Source organism: Pseudorca crassidens, chromosome 16 (assembly GCF_039906515.1).
Source record: "Pseudorca crassidens isolate mPseCra1 chromosome 16, mPseCra1.hap1, whole genome shotgun sequence".
NCBI lineage: Eukaryota > Metazoa > Chordata > Mammalia > Artiodactyla > Delphinidae > Pseudorca > Pseudorca crassidens.
In genome coordinates this window covers 27407481-27428387 of record NC_090311.1, presented here as the reverse complement: position 1 = coordinate 27428387, position 20907 = coordinate 27407481, and the positions used below count along the sequence as shown (strand labels likewise).

The 20907-nt window shown below is 56.9% G+C and overlaps 2 protein-coding genes across 10 annotated transcripts in view; one reads left to right on the top strand and one right to left on the bottom strand.

Moving 5' to 3' along the window:
- The window catches only part of LZTS2 (leucine zipper tumor suppressor 2), a 10240-nt gene extending 8448 nt beyond the window's left edge, over positions 1 to 1792 (top strand). For all 5 annotated transcript variants that reach the window (XM_067709671.1, XM_067709674.1, XM_067709670.1 and 2 more), the window contains one exon: positions 439 to 1792. In XM_067709671.1, coding sequence (XP_067565772.1) covers positions 439 to 1122 — 684 coding nt within the window. In that variant the 3' untranslated portion in view covers positions 1123 to 1792. The remainder of the gene's footprint in view (positions 1 to 438) is intronic.
- PDZD7 (PDZ domain containing 7) lies at positions 1637 to 20907 on the bottom strand. Of its 5 annotated transcripts, none has more exons than XM_067709665.1 (18): positions 20689 to 20907; positions 19636 to 20023; positions 15351 to 15491; positions 14872 to 15046; positions 14190 to 14366; positions 13806 to 13953; positions 12550 to 12610; positions 11758 to 12165; positions 11060 to 11257; positions 9794 to 9886; positions 9432 to 9482; positions 8665 to 8840; positions 5538 to 5629; positions 5321 to 5412; positions 5098 to 5169; positions 3647 to 4240; positions 3238 to 3338; positions 1637 to 2816 (listed from the first exon to the last, which is right to left on the bottom strand). In XM_067709665.1, exons 2-18 carry the CDS (start codon positions 19856 to 19858, stop codon positions 2601 to 2603), a joined length of 3018 nt encoding a protein of 1005 aa, XP_067565766.1. In that variant the 5' UTR covers positions 19859 to 20023; positions 20689 to 20907; the 3' UTR covers positions 1637 to 2600. The 5 variants fall into 5 exon arrangements, 4 of the variants coding, with proteins under 4 accessions (XP_067565766.1, XP_067565767.1, XP_067565769.1 ...); XM_067709666.1 differs by lacking the exon at positions 20689 to 20907 and adding an exon at positions 18468 to 18573 and having other exon boundaries at positions 19636 to 19856; XM_067709668.1 differs by lacking the exons at positions 1637 to 2816; positions 3238 to 3338 and having other exon boundaries at positions 4068 to 4236.

Genomic DNA, 20907 nt, shown 5'->3' with positions numbered 1-20907 from the left:
TTAATATCCTCATTTTATAGGTGAGGAAAGTGAGACCCAGAAAGGCTAGAGCCAGAGATCACACCTAGTCAGTGGCTGAGCTGAGGTCTGAACCCAGGCAGTCTGGCTCCAGTGTCTCTGCTTTTCACCAGGATACTGTAGTGCCTCTCAACTGGAAATGTGGGCACTGCCCTCAGTTGCTTCTACTCCTACCAAACCCGCCACCACCCAGTCCCCAGGGCGCTACTGCTTTGTGATGGTTTAAAGACCCCAGCTTTGAAAGCAAAACATCTGGGTCTGTATTCCACCGTAGCCAATTAATAGCTGTCTCATTATCCCCATCAGTAAAATGGGTATAATGATCAAACCACCTCTCCCTAAATGCCCAGCATGATGTCAGGGCCTGACACCCTGGGAGAACACTTCTCACCATCCTTTCTGACTATCTCCCACCCCCAGGTGTGCCAGAAGTCAGGCGAGATCTCGCTCCTGAAGCAGCAACTGAAGGAATCTCAGGCAGAGCTGGTGCAGAAGGGCAGCGAGCTGGTGGCCCTGCGAGTGGCGCTGCGGGAGGCCCGGGCGGCACTGCGGGTCAGTGAGGGCCGGGCACGGGGCCTCCAGGAGGCGGCCCGAACACGGGAGCTGGAGCTGGAGGCCTGTTCCCAGGAGCTGCAGCGGCACCGCCAGGAGGCTGAGCGGCTGCGGGAGAAAGCTGGGCAGTTGGACACCGAGGCGGCCGGCCTCCGGGAACCCCCTGTGCCTCCTGCCACTGCTGACCCGTTCCTCCTGGCAGAGAGTGATGAGGCCAAGGCACAGCGGGCAGCAGCCGGGGTTGGGGGCAGCCTGCGGGCCCAGGTGGAGCGGCTCCGGGCGGAGCTACAGCGGGAGCGTCGGCGAGGCGAGGAGCAGCGGGACAGCTTCGAGGAGGAGCGGCTGGCCTGGCAGGCGGAGAAGGAGCAGGTGATCCGCTACCAGAAGCAGCTGCAGCACAACTACATCCAGATGTACCGACGCAACCGGCAGCTGGAGCAGGAGCTGCAGCAGCTCAGCCTGGAGCTGGAGGCCCGGGAACTCGCGGACCTGGGCCTGGCGGAGCCAGCTCCCTGCATCTGCCTGGAGGAGATCACTGCCACCGAAATCTAGGGCCTTGGCATCCAGCTCTGCGGGGAGGTCTACTGAATGCAGATGGTAGCCTCAGATCCACTGAGGGCCCCGAAGTCGGAGGGCCCCAGGGCCACTTGTCCCCTGTGATCCAGGCCTCTGGGCCTCTTTCAAGGACTCAGGGCTGCCCTGTGATTTGGATGAGCAAGATCAGACTCCTTGAAGGTCCCTGTGTTCACTGTCACCCCGAGGCTCCTACTCACTCAGCCTATTTCACTCACCAACTACTGCCATTGCCACTCTGCCAACCCCGTTCACCCCCAGCATTCCAGCCCACCCAGCCAGGGGGCTGGGAATAGGAAGGGGCTCCCTCATCTCCACATTCTCCCCATCACACAGCCAGAGCGAGCCAAACAGCGCCAGCTGCTCCAGATGTGCCTGCCCCCACCCTGCCCGTTTTGGGGGACAGGGCTGGGAGCGGGGTCTGATCCCCAGGTTCCAGCTCTGCAGCCTCTCTCCTGGGGTAAGGGGGCTATAGTCAGACCAAAGGAAGAACTCAGAAATGTCTTGTTTATTTGTATTTGTGACCAAGTGGCCCCTCCCCAACACCCAGGTTTATGGCCTTGTTTTCACTTGTATATTTTTCACATTGTAAATTTCTTGTACAAACCCAAAGAAAAAAATTAAAAAAAAAATTTTTGTTTTTAGAAAATGATGAGTGTGCTGGATAAAGATTACGGGAACTTGTTTGACCCCCACGCCCTCTTTTATTTGCTGGCTATTCCCCTAACCCCTCATGGAGGTCTTCCGGGGAGAAAGGGTGATGGGGGAGGGACAAATCCAGCAGAAAATCTGAGTTCCTAGTGGACCACAACATGAAATGGGCTCTTGGGGTTTGAGAAACTAGAAAAGACTCCCATCCTGTCCCTTGCACAGAACACTGCTTGGGGCTGGGGGCTAGATACAGTGACCCCCTTGAGGGCCCTATCTGAGAGTGCCTGTCCCTCACTGGGGGAATTATGAGAAAGTGCACACCAATCCTAAGCCCCAGACCTTGGGTTTCCCAACCCCCTTCCTGTCTTGGGGGGTTAGGGATAGTGAGCTGGTGACAGAGCTGCCCAGTAGCACCTTGTCCTTGACACCAAGTTTATCTGGAATGGGCAGAGCCTTAGTGACAACTGGGGAGGGAGAATGTGGGGGGAGAGGATCTGAGCCACCAGTGCGGAGCTTTGCGGGTAGGCAAGGCAAGCAGGAGTGGCAGGTTCTTGAGGCCTGAAGAGGTTAGTAGGTGAGGTCCAGGGGATGGCAGGAGGATTCTCTGGGGTCAGTGGGAAGAGTTACGGGGTAGCCGGGGAGAGTCTGGGATTAGTATCAGGAGGCTGGAAGACTGGAGAGGGCACTGGGCTGGGGGTCAGCTGGAGAAGCCTGGCATCAGCGGGAGGGGTCTGGGTATGGGTGGGAAGGGCATTAATGGGAGGTTCTGGGAGCCAGTGGGAGGTAGCTGGAGTACCATCAAGGGGTCAGCGGGCAGGGGAATGGTCACCAGGAAGCTGCTGTTCAGTGAGGGCTGATGAGTCAGAGGGTAAGGGCAGTGGGTCGGGCCTGGGGACCCTGACCACAAGCTCCATGGGCTCCCGAGCCTTGTTTCGATAAGCCCGGCGGATGGTGTCTACTGCCCGCTGGTGGGTCACCTGCTCCAGGCTCTCTCCATCCACGGCCACAAGCTCAAAGCCAGCCTGGGATGGGGGTGGGAGAATCACAGACCTCCCTCCTCAGGTCAACCCCACACCACCACCCAACCTCTCACCTCCACCAGCTAGGACACTCCTCCCCATCTGGGCTCTGGGCGGAGGCGATGGACAATGGGACTTTTGTGTCCAGAGCCGGTTGGGGGCAGGGTGGGGTGCAGACAATTGCCTTTTGTCCCTTGGGGCTAGCGGTGTAACAGGATGGGCCACCCTCAGGCGCAGGCTGGCATGAGGGGACAGATTTTTCCCTAGGTCTGCGTATCCTTCAGGCCTAACCCCGCTGCTCCCAAGCCTCCTCCCATGACCTGGTCTAAACATGTCTGGCTGGAAGATGAGCATGTACCAGCCCCGCCCCCTGCCAGAATTCAGCTCTGGGCCTAGGGAGTGGGCCTGGGTGCCCTTCACCCACCTGAAGGGCCCCACTGAGGAAGGCAGCGCCCCCAGGGAAGATCTTTTCTATCTTCACCATGGGCTGCACCTTGGACTCAATGCCCCCAGAAATGCTGATGCCTAGTGAGAGGGAGAAACACTGGGTTACCATGCAGCCACACCCCTAAAGCCCAGAGCTCCCAGGAAAACCCAGCCCTAAATAGAGAGCCCCCAACTTCTCCCAAACCCCCAGATTCTATTACTACTCAATCCTCAACTCACTCTAGACCCCAAACCTCCCAAATATGGACCCTCCCAACTATATCCTAATACCCCGATTCTTTCCCTAGTCCCAGGTCCCCTAGTTATACCCCAAAACCAAGCCCACCAACCTCACCCACACCCAAGAGCCCCTGCCCCCCAGCAGGTGCAGTCCTGCCTGGACTCACCCAAGGACTGCTTCATCTTGGATAGTGTGACGGTCCTCAGCTCCCCACTGGGGACCTTCGTGGCTGCCTCCTCGGCTGTCCCACCAGTTCCGTTCTCAGAGGGCCCTTGACTGCCCCCTGCCTTGGCCACCTGCCCATCCGTAGGTCGTGGCAGAGGAGGCCTGGCCTTCCGAGGCTTGTGGTAGCGCCCGCTGGCTGTGCTGGGAGTGGGGATAGGTGCCGGGGATGGGGAACGCCTGCGTCCGGGGGACTTGCCTCTGCCCCGGCTGCGGCTGCGGCTGCGGTTCTGGCTTGGGCCCTGGCTCCGGCTCTGCCGAGGGCCCTCTAGGGTCAAGGGTTCTGTCAGCAGCCAGTTAGGCCTTGGGGGCCGGGGAGCCACGGGGGGTGGCTGGGGAGGGGGTGTGCAGGCGCTTCTGCGTGAGATGAAGGCATCTACTGGCACATCCTGGAGAGGGGGGACCCCTTTATGAGGGTGGTGGGAGGCAGAGGCACCCAGGGAGACCTGGAGGCCCCCCAGACGCTCCCTCAGCTCCCCATCATCTTCCTCCTCTGAGAAGCCGTTCACAGGAAGTAGGTAGAAGCCTCCACGACTGTCTGGGGAAGAGGGCCAAGGTCAGGCCGCCTTCTCCTCAACAGCCCAGACCACCTTACCAGACCCCAGTCCTTGCCTTTGTTGGTGTAGGGAGACCCAGGCCTGGGTTTGCTCAGGCCCTGTGGCAGCGTGCCCGGGTTCTATTGCAATAGTATTTTAAAACTTTCTATTGTCATAGTTACAGTTTTATTTAAGTAACTATTACAATAGCAAGTAAAAATATGACTCCCACACCAAGCTGGTAATTTCTCAGAGGTTATTGCATAGAATGAGATGATTTAAAAAGTGAGTGGATTTAAAACCCAATTATTAAGGGGCTTCCCTGGTGGCGCAGTGGTTAAGAATCCACCTGCCAATGCAGGTGACACAGGTTCGAACCCTTGTCCGGGAAGATCCCACATGCCTTGGAGCAGCTAAGCCCGTGCGCCACAACTACTGAGCCTGCGCTCTAGAGCCCGTGAGCCACAACTACTGAGCCCGCGAGCCACCAACTACTGAAGCCCGCGCTCCTAGAGCCCGTGCTCCACAACAAGAGAAGCCACAACGATGAGAAGCAATGAAGAGCAACCCCCACTCGCCGCAACTAAAGAAAGCCCACGTGCAGCAACAAAGACCCAATACAGCCAAAAATAAAATTAATTAATTAAAAAAATTTTTTTAATTATTAAGTAAATAATAGTACAGATGGTGAGTGGACATGATGAAAATGGTTCTGGCAGACGAGGGATTTCCTTCAGGGAAACACACATACCTCTGGAGCCGCGACAGCCCACATGGGGACAAGGATGGAAGGTTCACTCTCCCTCCCCCAGCCCCCCTAGGGTGTGCCCCCTCCCCGGGCTCTGGGACTCTGACTGACCAGGCACAGGAGTGATGAGGTGACGCTTGGGCGGTGTGTCCTGCCGGGCTGGTCGCAAGGCAGGAGGCCGAACTGGTTGGAGAGGAGAGCAGGTCAGGAACAAGGCTCCCTGATGGGCCCAGCTGAAAGGGCCCAGGCAATCTCTGCCCCTCTCCACTGGGAGGCCACGCCCCCAGCCCCACCTGTGGCTCGGGATCCACAGTCCTGCCCCCTGGCTGCTGACCTGCCTGGCTCTTGAGGGCCTCAAAAGCCTCCAGCTCCACAGGCATCACCATGCTGTCGAAGCGACCCAGGTCTGTGGGGGCCACCACACCCCTGGGGGAGGGCAAGAGACGAGGGGTGGTCAGGGCTCAGTTCTGGAGGTGCCCGGAGGGACTTCAGCCCTGGAGAGGTTAGGGGAGGTATCGGGGATCCCCTTCCTGCCCCCAGGCCCTCACCACCTGATGTCCCTCAGCAGCAGCAGCTTCGCAGGCCTGTCCAGAATGGCCAGCAGGGGCCTCACCAGGTCCTCCACGCCGCCCTCATGCACGTACTGCAGAGAGAGGCACCACAGGTCAGATAGCAGCGGGGACTTCCAGAGCCCGGTGAGGGGGCATGCCTGGGCATGGAGGGACCCCACGTTTTGGAGAGGTTCTCCCCACCCCCGGGCTGTCTTATCTTGGTGACTGGGTGGAAGCCTGCAATAATAATGACAGAGCTGTAACAGCAGTAACAATAGCAGCTTTGGGCCTTTTTCTAGGCCTCGTACACACGGTCCCTCATTTAGCAACCACTCTGAGAGAGACGTCAATTATTCCCGTTTCACAGATGAGGGAACTGAGGCTCAGAGAGAAGGACTTTGCCCCAGGCCACACAGATGAGGAAGTGTGAAGAGGGACTGGAACCTGAGAGCTCTGGCTCCTGCCTGCTGTGGTACCGGAAAAGGATATGCAGGGCGTGGACTCTCCACCCCACCCCACCTCCCGGGCTGAAGGAAGGAATTTGAGCCAAAGTCTAGGCTGTGCGCCTGGCTGTCCCAGCTTGTGTCTGCACAGACCTACAAATTAGGCTTTGTTCAAGGCTGGAATGGGGACTCTGGGGAAGGGGTGGCCCTACAGAAAGCCACTCCAGTCAGTACCCAGGGTGGTGGAGGCCTTTCTGCCTGGCACTGCCCCGATGCCACCAGCCACACCCCACCGACGCAGACAAACTGGCAAACTGTATACTGGGAGCCACCAGACTTGGACAGCACACTGCCCCCTAGTGCTATGAGGGACACACATACTGGTTCCGGGACGCACACAGAGCAACCCGGGCGTGCACAGACACAGGGAAACAGCACACCCTGGTGGCCAGAGTGAGACATTCATAAATATCTGGAAATACAACTGTGTGTGTGGCCCTAAACCACACACAAAATTACAGGGACCCACACTTACAAATATGGACAATACACCCCCTTTTGTCTGGAGAGAGATACACGTAATTGCACAGAACCAGTCACATATGTGCACACACTTCAAGTCCACAAACCTGTGTTCAGCCTCCACTAAGTGCCAGGTCCTGTACTGGGCAGTGGGGACACAATGACAGAGAGCCACATGCTCCAGTAAACTACAGACCACTGGCGACGGGGCAGAGGGAGTCTCAGAGGAGGGTGGGAAGATCAAAGGAGGCTGCATGGAGGAGATGGTCTTTCACTGACTCTTAAGGATAAATGCAGGGAAACAGCATGATAGCTGGCAGGAAAGGGTACTGTGGAATAATGGGTAGATAGAGGTTGAACTGGAACATGGGGTACATGGAGGGCCTCCATATAGGCTGTACAGTTTGTGACTACAGTGTGAGTAGTGCCCCTAGGGTTGTGCAATTCGTAGGCTGTATAAACCAGTGTTATATGTTATACCAAGGGAAGAGGATGTGATGTGATGACCATGGGAAAGCAGAGGTTAGTGAATTGGGGAATCAAATCAGGGAGGGCCTTGAATGTGAGGATAAGGAACTTGTACTCCATTCTGCCAAAGATATGAGGCTGCAAGGGGGTTTGGGGAGTGTAAAGTGATCAGAGAGGTGGTTTATAATACCTGGTCTGGCGGCTGTGGGGAGATGGCTCAGAGGGGGAGAGAGAAGGGAGGCTTGGGGTTCGGGAACCACACAGCCAAGTCACTAGCAGAGCTTTACTAATCATTCCAGCCAGGACTCCACCCCGAGGGTCTGATCTCTTGGTGTGGGTGGGGCTTGGGTCAGGTTGGGTGGTAGGCATTGCTCCCTAGGTGCTCTGGGGCACAGAGAGAGGCCCTCCTGGCCTGGGCAGGGTAGGAGGAGCAGAGGAGTGGAGGAACAGGAACCTACCAAAGAAACTGACACAGAGCTCCACCTAGTGGCCAGGGCCTAGAGTTGCAGGTTCACAAAGGCTTGGTACGCACAGCCCTACATGGCGCTCAGAGCTGAGCGTGACACTCAACTGAGTTTAGCCCAGAGGCCTTTAGCTGCCCCCCAGATGCACCCCCATATGTAGCTCTGCTGTAAACCAAGCATTGGCAAAAGGATGCATGAATTAGTGTGCCTCAGTCTCCAGGTGACATACACACAGATACAACCGTACAGTTAAGTCAACACAAACTCAGGTGCCCCAGAGATTAACAAATGCACATGTCACACAGACATAACACAGCCCCACCGTGGCCAAGGTGAGGGGGTCGGGGGAACCACAATTTCCTGAAACTCCTCAGCTTGCCCTGGTATACAGGATCACGCGCACACTGATGCAGATGGAGCACAAGGAACCCATCACAGGAAACCTGCAGGTTCTTGAGGCAGAGGGATAGGAGAGGGCCTTCCAATCCTCCTGGAGGGCGTGGCCTGTGCCTCCTGCAGCCTCCCCAACAACCAGGCCACAAAGACTCCCTCAGATCTACCCTCTGCCCCACCGTGGGGCCCTCTGCTTCTGTCTGAAGTTGAACGAAACAGAGAGCAACAGTGCAGGTGTTGGGGGAGGCTTGGGGTATGTTGGGAGGACAAAAGATTACTGACTTGGGTAACAGGGGAGGGTGCTTGGCATGAGGCCAGACCTGTTGGCTGACCCTGGAGTGGAAGGAGGCATGAGGGGTGGGGAAGCCTGGGTTTAGAAGAGAACAGAGAACAGAGCAGGTGACTGCAGGGACTCAAGTCCCAAACTCATCACCTGTCTGGTCTGGCTCCTTCTCCGCTCAGCTTAAATATCACCTCCTCAGGGAGGCCCTCCCAGACCACGCCATCTAGTTTGTGCCTCTTAGGTTATTTTCTCATGTTCTTTTTCTTCACAGTACTTCACATGATTTGTCAGTATGGGTGCTTAGGTTTTAGTTACTGTCTATCTTCCCTTCCTGGCTGTGAGCTCAGCGTGTGTGTCTGTGTGTCTGTGTGTCTGTGTGTCCATGTGTCTGTGTGTCTGTGTGCACTCACGAGTTACAGGGGTAACTTCTGCTTTTATTTACCACTGGCCTCACAGTGTCAAGCCCAGATACTTGTCAATTGATAGTGGCCTGAATGAAGGGTTGGGAGACTGAGTGACCATGTACTAGGGCTGGGGACGGGCTGGAGGCTCACCCGGGAACAGTGGCGGGTGACAGCCAGCACCTCGTCGTCAGTCAGCAGCCTCCGGGCCAGGTCCTGAATCAGGGGCCTTCGGCTCTCCCAGGCCTGCACCCTCTCATCCACATTGGGCAGCTGGCTGGAGGGGCTCCTGGACCTGGCAGAGAGCAGAGTCCGGCCCCTCTCCCGGTCTGCAGGGCAGGAGCAAAAGGGTATGATGAAGGAGCCAGGAGCCATCCAGAAGAGGAGGCAGGGGGGCTCCCCTCAGTGGGGTCAGACCCCAGAACAGACTGGCTAAGGGGCCCATGTACCCCCGACGGAAGCCCAGTCTAGCCCAGATGCTCCCCACCACGGTCTCCCATACCATCTGCTCATCATTGGAGCTCCAATCCAGGCCCTTCAGCCCCCAACACAGACCCCTATCCCAGGCTGTTCCTTAGTGGAGTCCTAGCCCAGTGCCCCCTGGACCCCCTGAACGTCCCCACTGGAGTTCTAGCAAGGTTACCTCCCTCATCTCTCCAAAAATCTGTCTTTGGGGAGACCCAACTCAAGCTCCCATTCCTCAAAAATGCACCCCAATATCTGTCTGCAACCCTATCTTTCTTAGAAAGTATAGTCCAAGTCTTTTAGCTGCCCCCCAGTGTGTACCTTCCTATCTGTCTGATCCCCCATGCTTGACCCCAACTGAGTTTAGCCCAAAGCCCCTAAGCTACTACCCCCAATATGCACCCCATCTGCAGCTCTACTGTAAACCAGGCTTGGCAGAGGGATGCATGCATTACCACGTCTCAGCCTCCAGGTGACAAACTTCTGCACGGATCCCACTCCCCCTGCTATGAAGAAGAAAGAGGCTCAGTTGCAGCCCTGGTCCCCAATCTGAAAATGGGGTTTGGGGGCTCAGGACTGGCTGGATCACTGGCTGGAATGGAGCGTTCAAGGCTGGAAGGTGATAGGACCGGGAAGCAAGAGGCCAGGCTATTGAGGAGGGTCTTGAAGGCCATGTTCAGGCCAGGGATTCATTCACAGGCAATGGGGAGTCAGTGAAGGCTTTGGATCAAGAGAGGGTCCAGTCTGCACCCTGCTCATGGAGGTTCATTTGGAAGCAAATGAATGGAGGGAAGAACCCCAAGGGCAAATCACCTACCTTCAAGGGACAGAGAGAAAAAGAGGAGCCTTTGAAGGAGAGGAGTGGCCAGAGAAGTAGGAGGAGAACCAGGAGAGAGCAGGGCCCTGAGGGCTTTGGAAAAAGAGATGGCTTTAGGGAGGGGGCTGGCCTGCCCTGATTTGAAGGGGTTGTCTCTCCCATGAGACTGTCACCTTGAGACCCCAGGGAGGGGCAAGGCCCAGCCCCTCATCCCCTGGTTGTTTTTGCCTACCCAACATCCACTCTCCCTTCTGGAAACAGCACCCTGATTTTACTTGGGGACCACCCCCCCCACCCCATTCTCAGTCACTGTACTCCAGGGTGGACACATGACCCAGGCTGGCCAATGAAAGCACCTCTCTCTCTCCCAGATGACAAGTGATGTGTTGGGTGCCTGATCCCAGCTGGGCCAATGAGAGCCTTAAGCTGGAACTATTTAAGGAGAAGCTCTTTCCCCTGGGTTGCTAAGTGACAGTGGCCTTCTTACCTCCAAGTGGCAAAGCCAGGAAGATAATGAAGCCAACCCAGGGGAAAGAGGAACCAGAAGATGAAGGGGGCAGATGTCTGGGAAGATTGTTTAAACGTTTAGACCCAGCTTCCACCAGTAGCTGAGCCAAGAAGCGCTTTTTAAAGCTAGCTTGAGTTGAGTTTCTGTTACAGGCAACCCCTATAGTCTCTACTCATCCATTTTGGGTCCAGTCTCTGAATCTCACCAGAGAGAGATGAGACACCCTCTGTAAGTGTCCTTAGGAAGCCCCTGACGTGAGTGAAGCCTGTCTAGGCCTTCCTGCATGGCCCTTGATCTACAAATGGCCTTGCTCAAGATGGTTCTAGAATTGGGTAAAGCCTGTGGAGCTCTGGCCAGGGGAGGTGAAGCCAAATGTTCTAGGAAAGGAGTGCCCTGCCTCCCCTCAGTGCCAAGAGCACGGGGATCTGACCCAAGGCTTTCTCGTCTATGCTGTGACTCTCATCAGTTTTCCCTTCTGTAAAATGGGAAGATAAGGCAGTATAACAAGGACCATTATATTTTCTGAGCATCTTCTGTGTGTCAGACCATGTGCTAAATGATTAACATACACTAATTCACTTATTCCTCATTATTCCCAAAGAAATAGGTATTATTACTCTCATTTTACTCATGACGCTCGCAAGGTGAAATGGTGGCTCACAGCTAGGACGAAGCAGTGTGGGATTTAAGCTCAGACCTGCTGGAGGCCAGAGTGGACTTTTCCTCTGTCCTGCTTGGCTGACCTGCCCAGTACTTACCTTTCTCCAGGTCCGGGTGGGGGCGGGACGTGGCTGTGCTCCCACTGTCCAGCGTCCAGGCCTCTCTGCGCCCGTCCCCTGCCAGCCGCCCCTGCCGCCCTCCCTTGAAGAAGAGGTTCATCAGGGTCTTGGAGCGCTGCAGGGCCCCCTTCTCCCCAGGGGACCCCGACTTCTCCTTCCTCCGCTGTTTCTTCTCCTCTGCAGACACGAGGGAGCACCCGGGGGGCTGGAGGGGTGGGCAGAAGGGAAGGACGAGGGGCAGGGGTGTGGGGAGGGGCAGAGAAAAGGGAGAGTAGGGGGCAGACGGGATCTGCAGCCATGTGGGGAGGTGGGGATGAGCACGGGGCTGGGGTTCCTCTTTCAGCTTTCTACCCCTCCCCCACCCACAGCTACAGCTATGTGAGGAGTGTGTGCGTGTGTCTGTCTGTCTGTAGACAGGGCTGGGAACTCCAGGATGGAGGGGCTGGGTTAGGGCTGGTTTGGGGCCCAGGGATGACAAGCTGGGGCTGGGGCTGAGGGTAGGTTTGGGGTCCAGGGCTAGTTTGAAATGGAGCCCAGAGCAGGGTCTGAGTGTATTCTGCAGCTGGCGCTGGGGCAAAGCCTGGCGCAGAGGAAGCTTTGGGGCCCAGGGCAGGGTGCGGGACAGGTTTTGGAGCAGGGGCTTTGGAGAGAGCAGCAGCCACCCATCCCCCACATACCCCACAAGGTCAGGTGGCTCTGGGAGCGGGTGATGGGGGGCCGGGGTTGGCTGAGGGCCAGGAGCAGAGCAGTTTTGGGGGACTCAGAGAGCGCAGAGTCAAGGCGGGGGGCAGGCGGGGGGCCGTCGGAGCGGATGGCCGTGTCCCTGAGGATGACTGTGGGCCGCACGCTACACCAGGTCTCCACGTGGCCCCCCGCGTCTGGCTCCGTCTGCATGGCCGTGTCTGCCCGCCCCCGGCCTGGCCCCCAGCTGCCCGGCTCCTCAGACCCCAGGCAGACATCCATGTGGTCCGAGGGCAGGGAGCTCCAGCCATCGGCCGAGCTGTAGGGGGCACTGGAGGCGAACGAGGAGGCGCTGGAGCTGCTCTCCGAGGCGGGGGACAGCTGCTGCAGCACCCCGTTGCTCACTGCGGGCAGTGGGGAGGGCAAGGGCGTCTCAGTATTCCGGCTGGGTGGCTTTGGGGCCCTGCCGGGGCTGCAGGCCACCCGTGGGCTTGGCGGCAGCAAGGTTGTAAGCATGGGGTCTAGGGAACCAGCTGCTCAGCCGTCTTGCCACTGACTGGTTGAGAGATCTTAAGCAAGTCACTTCTTCAACCACCCCCTGCAACTCCAGACCCCAGGAGAGCCTGTAAAGGAACGGCAGCTTCTCGGAGGAGAGCCCATAAATGGCTCTGGGCGTGTGAAAGTCCTGAGGAGATCTTGGTGCCCCTGCCCACTTATTCTTCAGAGATTTCAGCCCCAATTTAGGGCCTCAGCCCCTTCCTTCCAACCTTGGAGGCTTGGCTACTTACATCGATCCAGCCAACAGTATTCAGAAACCATCTCCTTGTAGGCAGGGTACCGGCCAGTCTCCTAGGGAGGGCATGGTGGGCACAGGAGGGCACAGGGGAGTGGGTGAGGAGGGAGGGTAAGAATGGAGGAGCGATGGGACGGGAGTCAACTTTTCAACCTGATTACTCTCCTCCGAGCTCATCATGTTCTTCTAGCCACACCAGCCACTTTGTTTCTGAACGTGCCAAGTTCCTCTATACTTTAGGGCCTTTGCACTTGCTGTCTCTTCTGCCTGGCTTCTCTTCCTTTAGCTCGTCTTATGGCCAGCTCTTCAGGTGTCACCTCCTCAGAGCTGAAAGGTCCTGACCCCCCTGGCTAAAAGAGCCTTCCCAAATTACCCCATCCCACCTCTCCGTTAATTTCCCTACAGCAGCTGTCACAGTCCGCATGCACCTAGTTTGTCTGTTTCCCTCCAGTAGCAGAGACCTGGTCTATCTTGTTCACTGCTGTGACCCAGTACCTGGCATAGTGGCTGCCGTGTAGTAGGTACTCAAAAATATTGAATGAATGAATGGGGGCAGAGTGGGAGAGAGGAGGAGTGTTTGGGATAATCTGAGAGGAAGGAAAGAGAGAAACGGGATGTGGGAGAGGTGGGAAATAGAGGCGGTGGCGGGGGGGATGGCAGGGGAGGCACTGAATGGTGAGAGGGAAGAAGTCTCACAAGGGAGACGACGGGGGCAGGGGCCAGGGTTGGGCGCTAGGGGAGAGTGAGACATCACCTCCTCCGGGAGCCAGGGTGAGAAGGACTTGATCCTGAGGCAAGTGTGAGACCCACATGAATAATGAATCCAGGCATATCCCCTGAAACACAATCTCTGGCTCCAGCCCAGACCTCCCTGCCCTGTGCCCTGAGGATGCCCACTACCCAGGTCCTGCCCAAAGCCACAGCTACCACCCCCCTTTCTGGGTGGAGGCCCCTAGACCTCCACCCTCATACAAAGGGACACTGGCCTACGCATCTGGTGGGGAGCTGGACAGAAACCAGGCCCTCCTACTGATCAACTGAGTAATTGACTGTGATTCCTGAGTTATGTCGCCTCTCTGAGCCTCAGTTTCTTCTTCTGTGAAATAGGTATGAGGACAATGCCTGCCCTACCTTTCACGAGGCTGTGGAAAGTCATAAGTTGCACAGCGATGGGCAACACTAAGTGCTAGAGTGGCCTGGGAAGTCCTTCCCAGAGTCTGGCCTCTCCCTGTCTCCCACAGCCCTGCCCACCTTGATGGTCAACATGATGTGTGTTTGGCCCTTCAGCACCTCCACGGCTTGGCTGTGGCTGATGTCGTCGAACCTGACACCATTGGCCGCCAGGACCTGGTCCCCCACCTTGATGCCGTTCTCCTCGGCCAGTCCACCATGGTCCACTCTGGGGTCAGAAAGGAGGCATTCTGATAGGCCACCTGGCTGCTCTCCCTCACCCTCTTCCAGACTCTTCACTTGCATACAGGGATACACCAGTCAAACCCCTCGACCCTCCTCCTGGTGACCCCCGACCCCCTCTCCAGATGCCATCCCTGACCTAGGTCATTGGCCAGGACTCACTTGCTGACCCATCCCCAGGTTCCAGCCCAACCCCGTTCCACACCCTGCCCCGGCCCTCACTTGGACACATAGATGCCCAGGCCAAACTCCTTGCCCCCGCGGATGTTGAAGCCCAGGCAGAAGTCGTCAGAGGTTGTGTAGAGATGGACGATGCGCCGTGCGCCGTCCTCTGAGCCACTGTCAGAGGGCGTTGAGCTGCACTTTTCCACCACCAGCCGCCGATTGACCACGTCCACCCTGGACAACAGCACGGGGCCCTCAGCCACCACCGGCCACCCCCTCACCTCCCAGCAGCCAAGACAATTGCATAGGAAAGGCAGGGCTGCCTCTGGGGGACTCCCAGACCTGAGATCTTTACTGGGCCATAGATTTCATCAAGCCAGGGAAACCATGCAAATCTCTCTTTATTGAGCAGCTCTAACTGCCAGGCCCCATTTCAAATCCTCCCCAGGCCCCGAGGGAGAGGCCCTGTACTGGCCCCTGGCTCACAGCCGCAGCACGGAGGGGCAGGGCCACTGGGGTCTGAGACAGCAGAGTGTTGAGAGGAGGGCTCGGGGAAAGAAATGGTCTTTTCTCATTTCAAGGTCAGGCTGTCGGATCTCTGTGTTTCCAGTGCCAGGGGATGGGAAGAACGGAAGCCATACTAGCCAGGCCCCCGGCTGAGCCCTGTGCCATTGGCCTCTCCCTCCACGGCTTTGGGTGGTGGTGCTGGGGTGGGTGGGGTGGGACCAGGCCTGCTCACCATGTGGTCTTCTCCTTGGAGAACTTGATGCCTGGTACGCGGCCCATGCGCCTCACCATCATGTGCAGGCGGCTGCTGCCCGTCAGCACCTTCACGGCACTGCCCATCGTGGTGCTCTCCAGGCTCAGCCCATTCACCTCGGTGATCTTATCACCCACGCACAGACCAGCCCGCTCTGCACCAGGGGAGGCATGGCTGGCATGGGCCACTTGGGAGAAGTCCCCCAGGTTGAGGCTGAGCCTCTCCCATCAGACTAGGCTCCCTGGGGTAAAACCTCTTTGATGAGATTGGGATCCCCAGGTAGGGTCTGAGTATCTGCCATCAGACAGGGACCTACCTGTTCATTAGCCCCTTCCATCTCCCCATTGGATCAGGCCCTCCAAAGCTGAGGGCCCTCTCCTCTTATTCTTGACAACAGCATCTCCACACCCCACCAAAGTGGGGGTCACGTCCGAAGCCAGGACCTGGGCCCCACTCACCTGCACTGCTCCCCTTCTCCACTTTGCTGACGAAGATGCCCAGGCCGTGCTCAGAGCCGCCCCGCACACTGAACCCCAGCCTCCCAGCTGGACTCTTCTCCACTCGAACTGCATGGATGATGTCACTTTCATCGCTGTTGGCTGTTGGCGTAGGGACACAGGCATGACTCCCCTGCCCATTCTGGGCAGAGAGGGACCCTGGCCTCCCCAGCTTGGGGCCTGCGAAGGCTGGGTTGCTGGGTACCGGCACCCAGGGCCCTAAATGAGGGGGTAGGTAGCTAATTTCTGAGTCCTCTCTGGGTGATTTTGAGACCATGGGCCAGGGAGGGTGTGGGAACAGGCAGGACAGGACTCTATGGTAGAAGACACGGTCCTCCTTTCCTCATAATGCAGGGTCTGTGTGTGTGTGTGTTTGTGTGTGTGTGTTTCTAATCCTTACTAAGCTACCCATGACCACAGGCCTGGGCTAGGCCAAATTCTGAAAAATCCTGCCACTCTGAGAGTCAGATGGATGGGAAAGATGTTCAAGATTCCATTCTACGAGGCACAGTTGAGGGAGTCTGGGCTCTCCAGCTTGCAGTAGAGATGAGTATGGTAAGTCTATATTCAAATAGTTGAAGAGCTCTTCTATAAAAGGCATTAGATGTTTTTGTCTGTGTAATCCATAAGGCAGAACCAAGCCCACGCAGTGGAGTTATATGGAGGAAGATTTAATCAGGGAAAACTTTCTAAAACCTTCAGTTGGCAGACAATGGAATGAATTTTCCAAGGAAAGGTAGTGAGTTTCCCATCACTGGAGGCATACAAGCTGATACCTAGTAAGTCCCTGTCTGGGATGTTGTGGAAGGATCCCTGAGGCCCCTTGTATCTCATAGACTCTGTGATCCTGGAGGTGAGGGCTCTAGGAGCTAACTGACTACATGAGGAAAGAAACTCAAACCACCATGCCTCAGTATGTGCCCAGAGCACAGAAGTGGTCCTCTCCATCAGTGATGGGGAAAGTCAGAGGAGGGGGTCCTTAGGGACTGGAGCTGTCAGGGAAGGTTTCTTGAAGGATGGGATTTGGATGGGTGGAGGGGAAGGGAAAGGCACTGATGAGGGGATGGAGTGAGCAAAGGCTCAGAAGTGGCCTTTTGGTTAGAGAAAAGTGAGGGGACTGGAGGGGTAAGTTGGGTCCCAGTTGGGAAGGTCAGAGTTCTTCTTGGGGAAGGCTTACTCAGAGGTGTTTGAGAGGAGAAATATCACACACACACACACGCACACGCACACACACACGTACACGCACACACACACTTCTATTCGATCTAAGAGAAATCAGGTTACAGTACGTGAGCAGGGAAGCTCAGGAAGTAATCCCCAAGGGCAGCCTGTAGGTGGGGACAGTGCAGGACAGAGGTGTGGGAGATGCTGGGGCTTCCTAGCTGATTCTATCTGCACAGGTCCCAGGACTTTCTCAGCCCAGACAAGGAGTCTTTTGCTCTCCCGCCCTCCAACCCTCTTTCTCCTCAGTCTCTCCTCGGGGGCCTCCCTAGGGCCCTGGGCCAGGGGGATGTCAAATCTGGGGTTTTGAGCCTAGGAGCTTGGGGCCTCTGAGGAGGGAAGATCCTCTACCTCTACTGCCCTAGCCTGGGGCCACCAGGCATCCCTCCAGGCACTCGGCAGCCCCTCACTATCTCCTCCCCTCCTGCCTCCTTTAGTCCATTCTCTACACAGTGGCCAGAGTCAACTTTCATACTAGATCATGCCTTTCCCCTGATTAAAAACCTCAGTGCCTACCCCTGCTTCTAGAAGGAGCTCCACATTCCTTCCATGCCCAATAACGCCCTCCCTGGGCTTTCCTCTGCCCACCTCTCTACACTCACCTCTGGCCACCCTCCCCAGCCTCATGACCTTTAGCCACAGTGACTACCTTCCTGTTCCTCTCACCGGCCAGTCCTTTCAGTGTTCCCTCTGCCTGCGATGCCCTTGCCCAGACCTTCATAAAGCCACCTCCTATTTCCACTTCCTCCTGGCTCAAACACCACTTTCTCAGAGAAGCCTTCCTGGACAACCCTACCTAAGAAAGTCCCTTCCCCCTCCTCCCAGGTAGTCTCTGTTCGAATGGTTCTCAAAGCGAGCTCTCCAGACAAGCAGCATAGCAGCACCTGGAAAGTTATTAAAAATGTGAACTTGGGGGTTTTACCACAGACCCACTGAATCAGATTCTCCGGGTGTAGGGCCCAGTAACCTATCTAACAAGGCCCCCAGGCAATTCGGCTGTATTCTGAAGTTTGAGAACCACTGCTCTATCATATCATCCAAATTAGTACCTTCAAGATTCTTACCATCCTTTCTCATCATTTGCTTACTTGTATATTATTTATCCTTGCTCTCTTTTCACTGGACTGTAAGCTCAGTCATGGTAGGGACTTAGTAATTCTTTCCACCAATGTATCCCCAGTTTTGTGCACTGTGCTTGATATTTGCTAAGTCTTCTTTTAATCAATGAAATAATAAGTGGAATAATGAATAAATGAATGAATTAGGAGAGTGAGGAGAAAGGGCTGGTTGGGATTAAAGATTATACCATTTCTCTGGGACCCACTGAGTTTGAGGAGTTGGTGGGAACTCCTGGGTGATATGGGTGGTAGTGTTCCCCTTCCCACTGTGTCTCCCTTATCAGTTAACTTTAGGCCTCTGGAAAGTTCTAAATATTGATAATAACGTGGGGGAGGGGCTCCAGGCTGTGGTGAGTTGGGAGATGTTTGTGCTCAGGCAGAGGGGATGATTCTGAGCTCACAGGCCCCCAACCCAGAGAAGCCAGCTGGCTGGAGCAATGCCCCAGTCCTTCCATTGCTAGGGGATGCATCTCTCCTGGCTGCACTAGGGCACTGGGGTGGGGCAGAGGGAGAGAGCCCTCATGGAACTTCTGGAAGAGGGACAGTGTGCATAGGCCTCGCATCACAGTTGGGCATGGAGTATGTGGGCACGTGAGGGGGAGGTATGACGTAGTTCTTCCAATACGATGGGACTTGCAAGGGCCGTGCTACAGTACCTCCTCTCTCCCCCTCTGTGTTTCCTAGCTTATCTGGCGACTTCTGCTCCATGTCCAGAATGACATGCCGCCCTGCTGCTCACCTGAAGTTGAGGCCGGGCTTGGTGGACGATGGGGGTGAGCGTGATGGGCCACTGGTGCAGGAAAGCCTGCTCCCTGAGCAACATGCTCCTCCCCTGCCCTGGTGCCCTGGGTAGGGGACAGAGGGACCCAGCTGAGTCAGCGGGAAGGAGCAGGCTGAAAAGTCCAGTCTGGGATCCAGCCAGGGGAGCCCTGCTGGCTGAGAGAGAAGAGCGGAGCTGGAGATACTTATCTGGTCCCACCCACGGAAAGCCCAGGCCCAGGGGGCCCCACTCCCCTGCTGGTATTCAAGGTCCTGCCTTGGTCACCGGCTCTTTGTCGCCTCACATCTGTCACTGCAGCCAGGCTGTCTCCTAAGTGCCCACCCATCATATTCCATGCTTTCCGTTTCAACCTTGTCTGTGATATCTCCACCCCACCACCAGCTGCTGTCATTGCTCTGTCTCTAAGTCCTGCTACACTGGAAATTTCTGGAAGGTGAAGATTGAGCCTTATTTCTCTGTAGGTTCCCACAGGACCTAACGAGAGCTGGTATACAATAGGTGTGCAATGAAACGTTAAGCAACTACATAAGATTAGGTGTCCCCCTCCCTCAGGGCCCAGACCTGGGGCTCCCTCCCTATCCTCAACCCTCCTTTTCTCCCCACTCTTTGCAACATCTTCCACTTTACCTCTGTCACCGTCCTCTGCACCTGAAGCCTTTAATTCTTTCTGTCCAGCTGGACATTCACTCCTCACAGCCCAGCACAGAGCTGGGCTCACAATGAACTGGTTGATGAAGAATGTCCCTCTCCGTCCTGCCCACCCCCCAAAGTCATACATGAATGGGTCTGGAGAAAGGAAGAGTCCATAGGAGTGAGGGGCCAATTTAATACTCTGCCTTGCTTCCTTGGGGGCTGGCATACCACACCCCCCTTCTCTACCTTCATGCCAGACCTCCCACCTCTGACCTCTCCACAATCCTGGAACACTAAAGGATCGGCTTAAAGGTGAGAAAAGGGTAGATGAGGAAGAGTCTATGGGTTACCAGAGGCTCTCTCTCCCTGCATCCCTATGATTGCCATTTCTTGAGTTCCCCACCCACACTGGCTCTGCCCTCTCCTACCTAGTGCCTGCTGTCCCCTACCCCCACCCGCAGTTCCCGGCCCAGTGGCTGGGCTCTGCTCCCACCTTCGATGGGGGAGTTGATGAGAATGACACGGCCCATGGGCGATGAGGCTCGGATTCCACGGAGGGGCCCATTCAGCAGCCGCCGTTGCTTTCTCAGCAGGTATCGGGTTGCAGAGCCTGACTCGCTGCCCAGGTGGCCTCGGGAGGAGAGGGAGCTCAGAGAGCCAGAGCTTAGGTCTCTGAGGCCCACTGGGTCGAAGCCCACTGGGAAGCCATGCGCCATGGTGGCTAGACGGGGGTGGTGCACTACAGGTCCAGAGGGAACCTGCTAGCCCTTGAGAGGAGGGCCCCACGTGCCCCAGGCTCCATGAGCCTTCTGTGCTGACTGGGATCTCAGGGACCTGGTGTCCCTGATCTCTGCTGCCTCTCAGGAGTGTGTGCTCCAGGCCTGCACAAGGAGAGCAGAGATTGGGGAAGGGGTGTGAATGCTGCCTCCGCTGCCCCCCAGAACTTCCACCCCACCCCCTGCTTGGAGCATCCTGCCTCCCATGCCTTAGGCCTCTCACCTCTCCCACCCCCTGGCCAGAGAACTGCCCAGTTCAGCCACCATTGTGGACTTCTGGAGCCATTTATACAACAAGGTGGGTGAGAACCTCTCTTTCACCCCTAGTTCCTGCTCTCAGCTGAGTCATCTACTCCGGTAGGTCCCCAGTCCTCAGTAGAGGTTGAGATAGTGGAGATGGGATTATTGCCGGCCCTAGGGCTGCAAGCAGTGTGAGAGAAATTTGGGCCAGTACAGTTCGCTGAACCACCCCTCCTGTGTATGTGGGTAGGGGGCCAGCCCCAGGGACTTGCGCCTCGAGGGGCTTCAGAACCTGGGACAGCTGCAGCCAAGGGCCCCAGAGATCCCCAGGCCCCAGGCTGCGGTCCCCTCTGTCCCCCCTTCCCTCCCGTCCAAAGAGGGGCGTGAACCTCTCCCAGCCTTGGGGGAAGGACCTGCTGGCGAGAGCCCCCCAACATCCCGCGCAAAACCTGGGCCAAATCCCTCAGAGCAGCTCCTGGACCCAGAACGCAGCACCCTACCCCCGGCTCGGTCCTCCCGGCCCCCCTCACCTGCTCGCGCGTGCTGCAGCCGCCAGCCTCGCCCGCCCGCGGGCGCGGGCGACAGCAGCAGCAGCAGCAGGGGGATCCCCGCCCAAGCCTCGCCGAGGCTGAAGGAATAGGGCCGCCCAGCGCAGCCCCGGGCTCCCATTGGCTGGGAGGGCCGCCAATCACTCCCTCCAGCCACCTCCCTTGGGTGCCCCGGTCGGCCGTTTGTAATCTGGGCTGGGG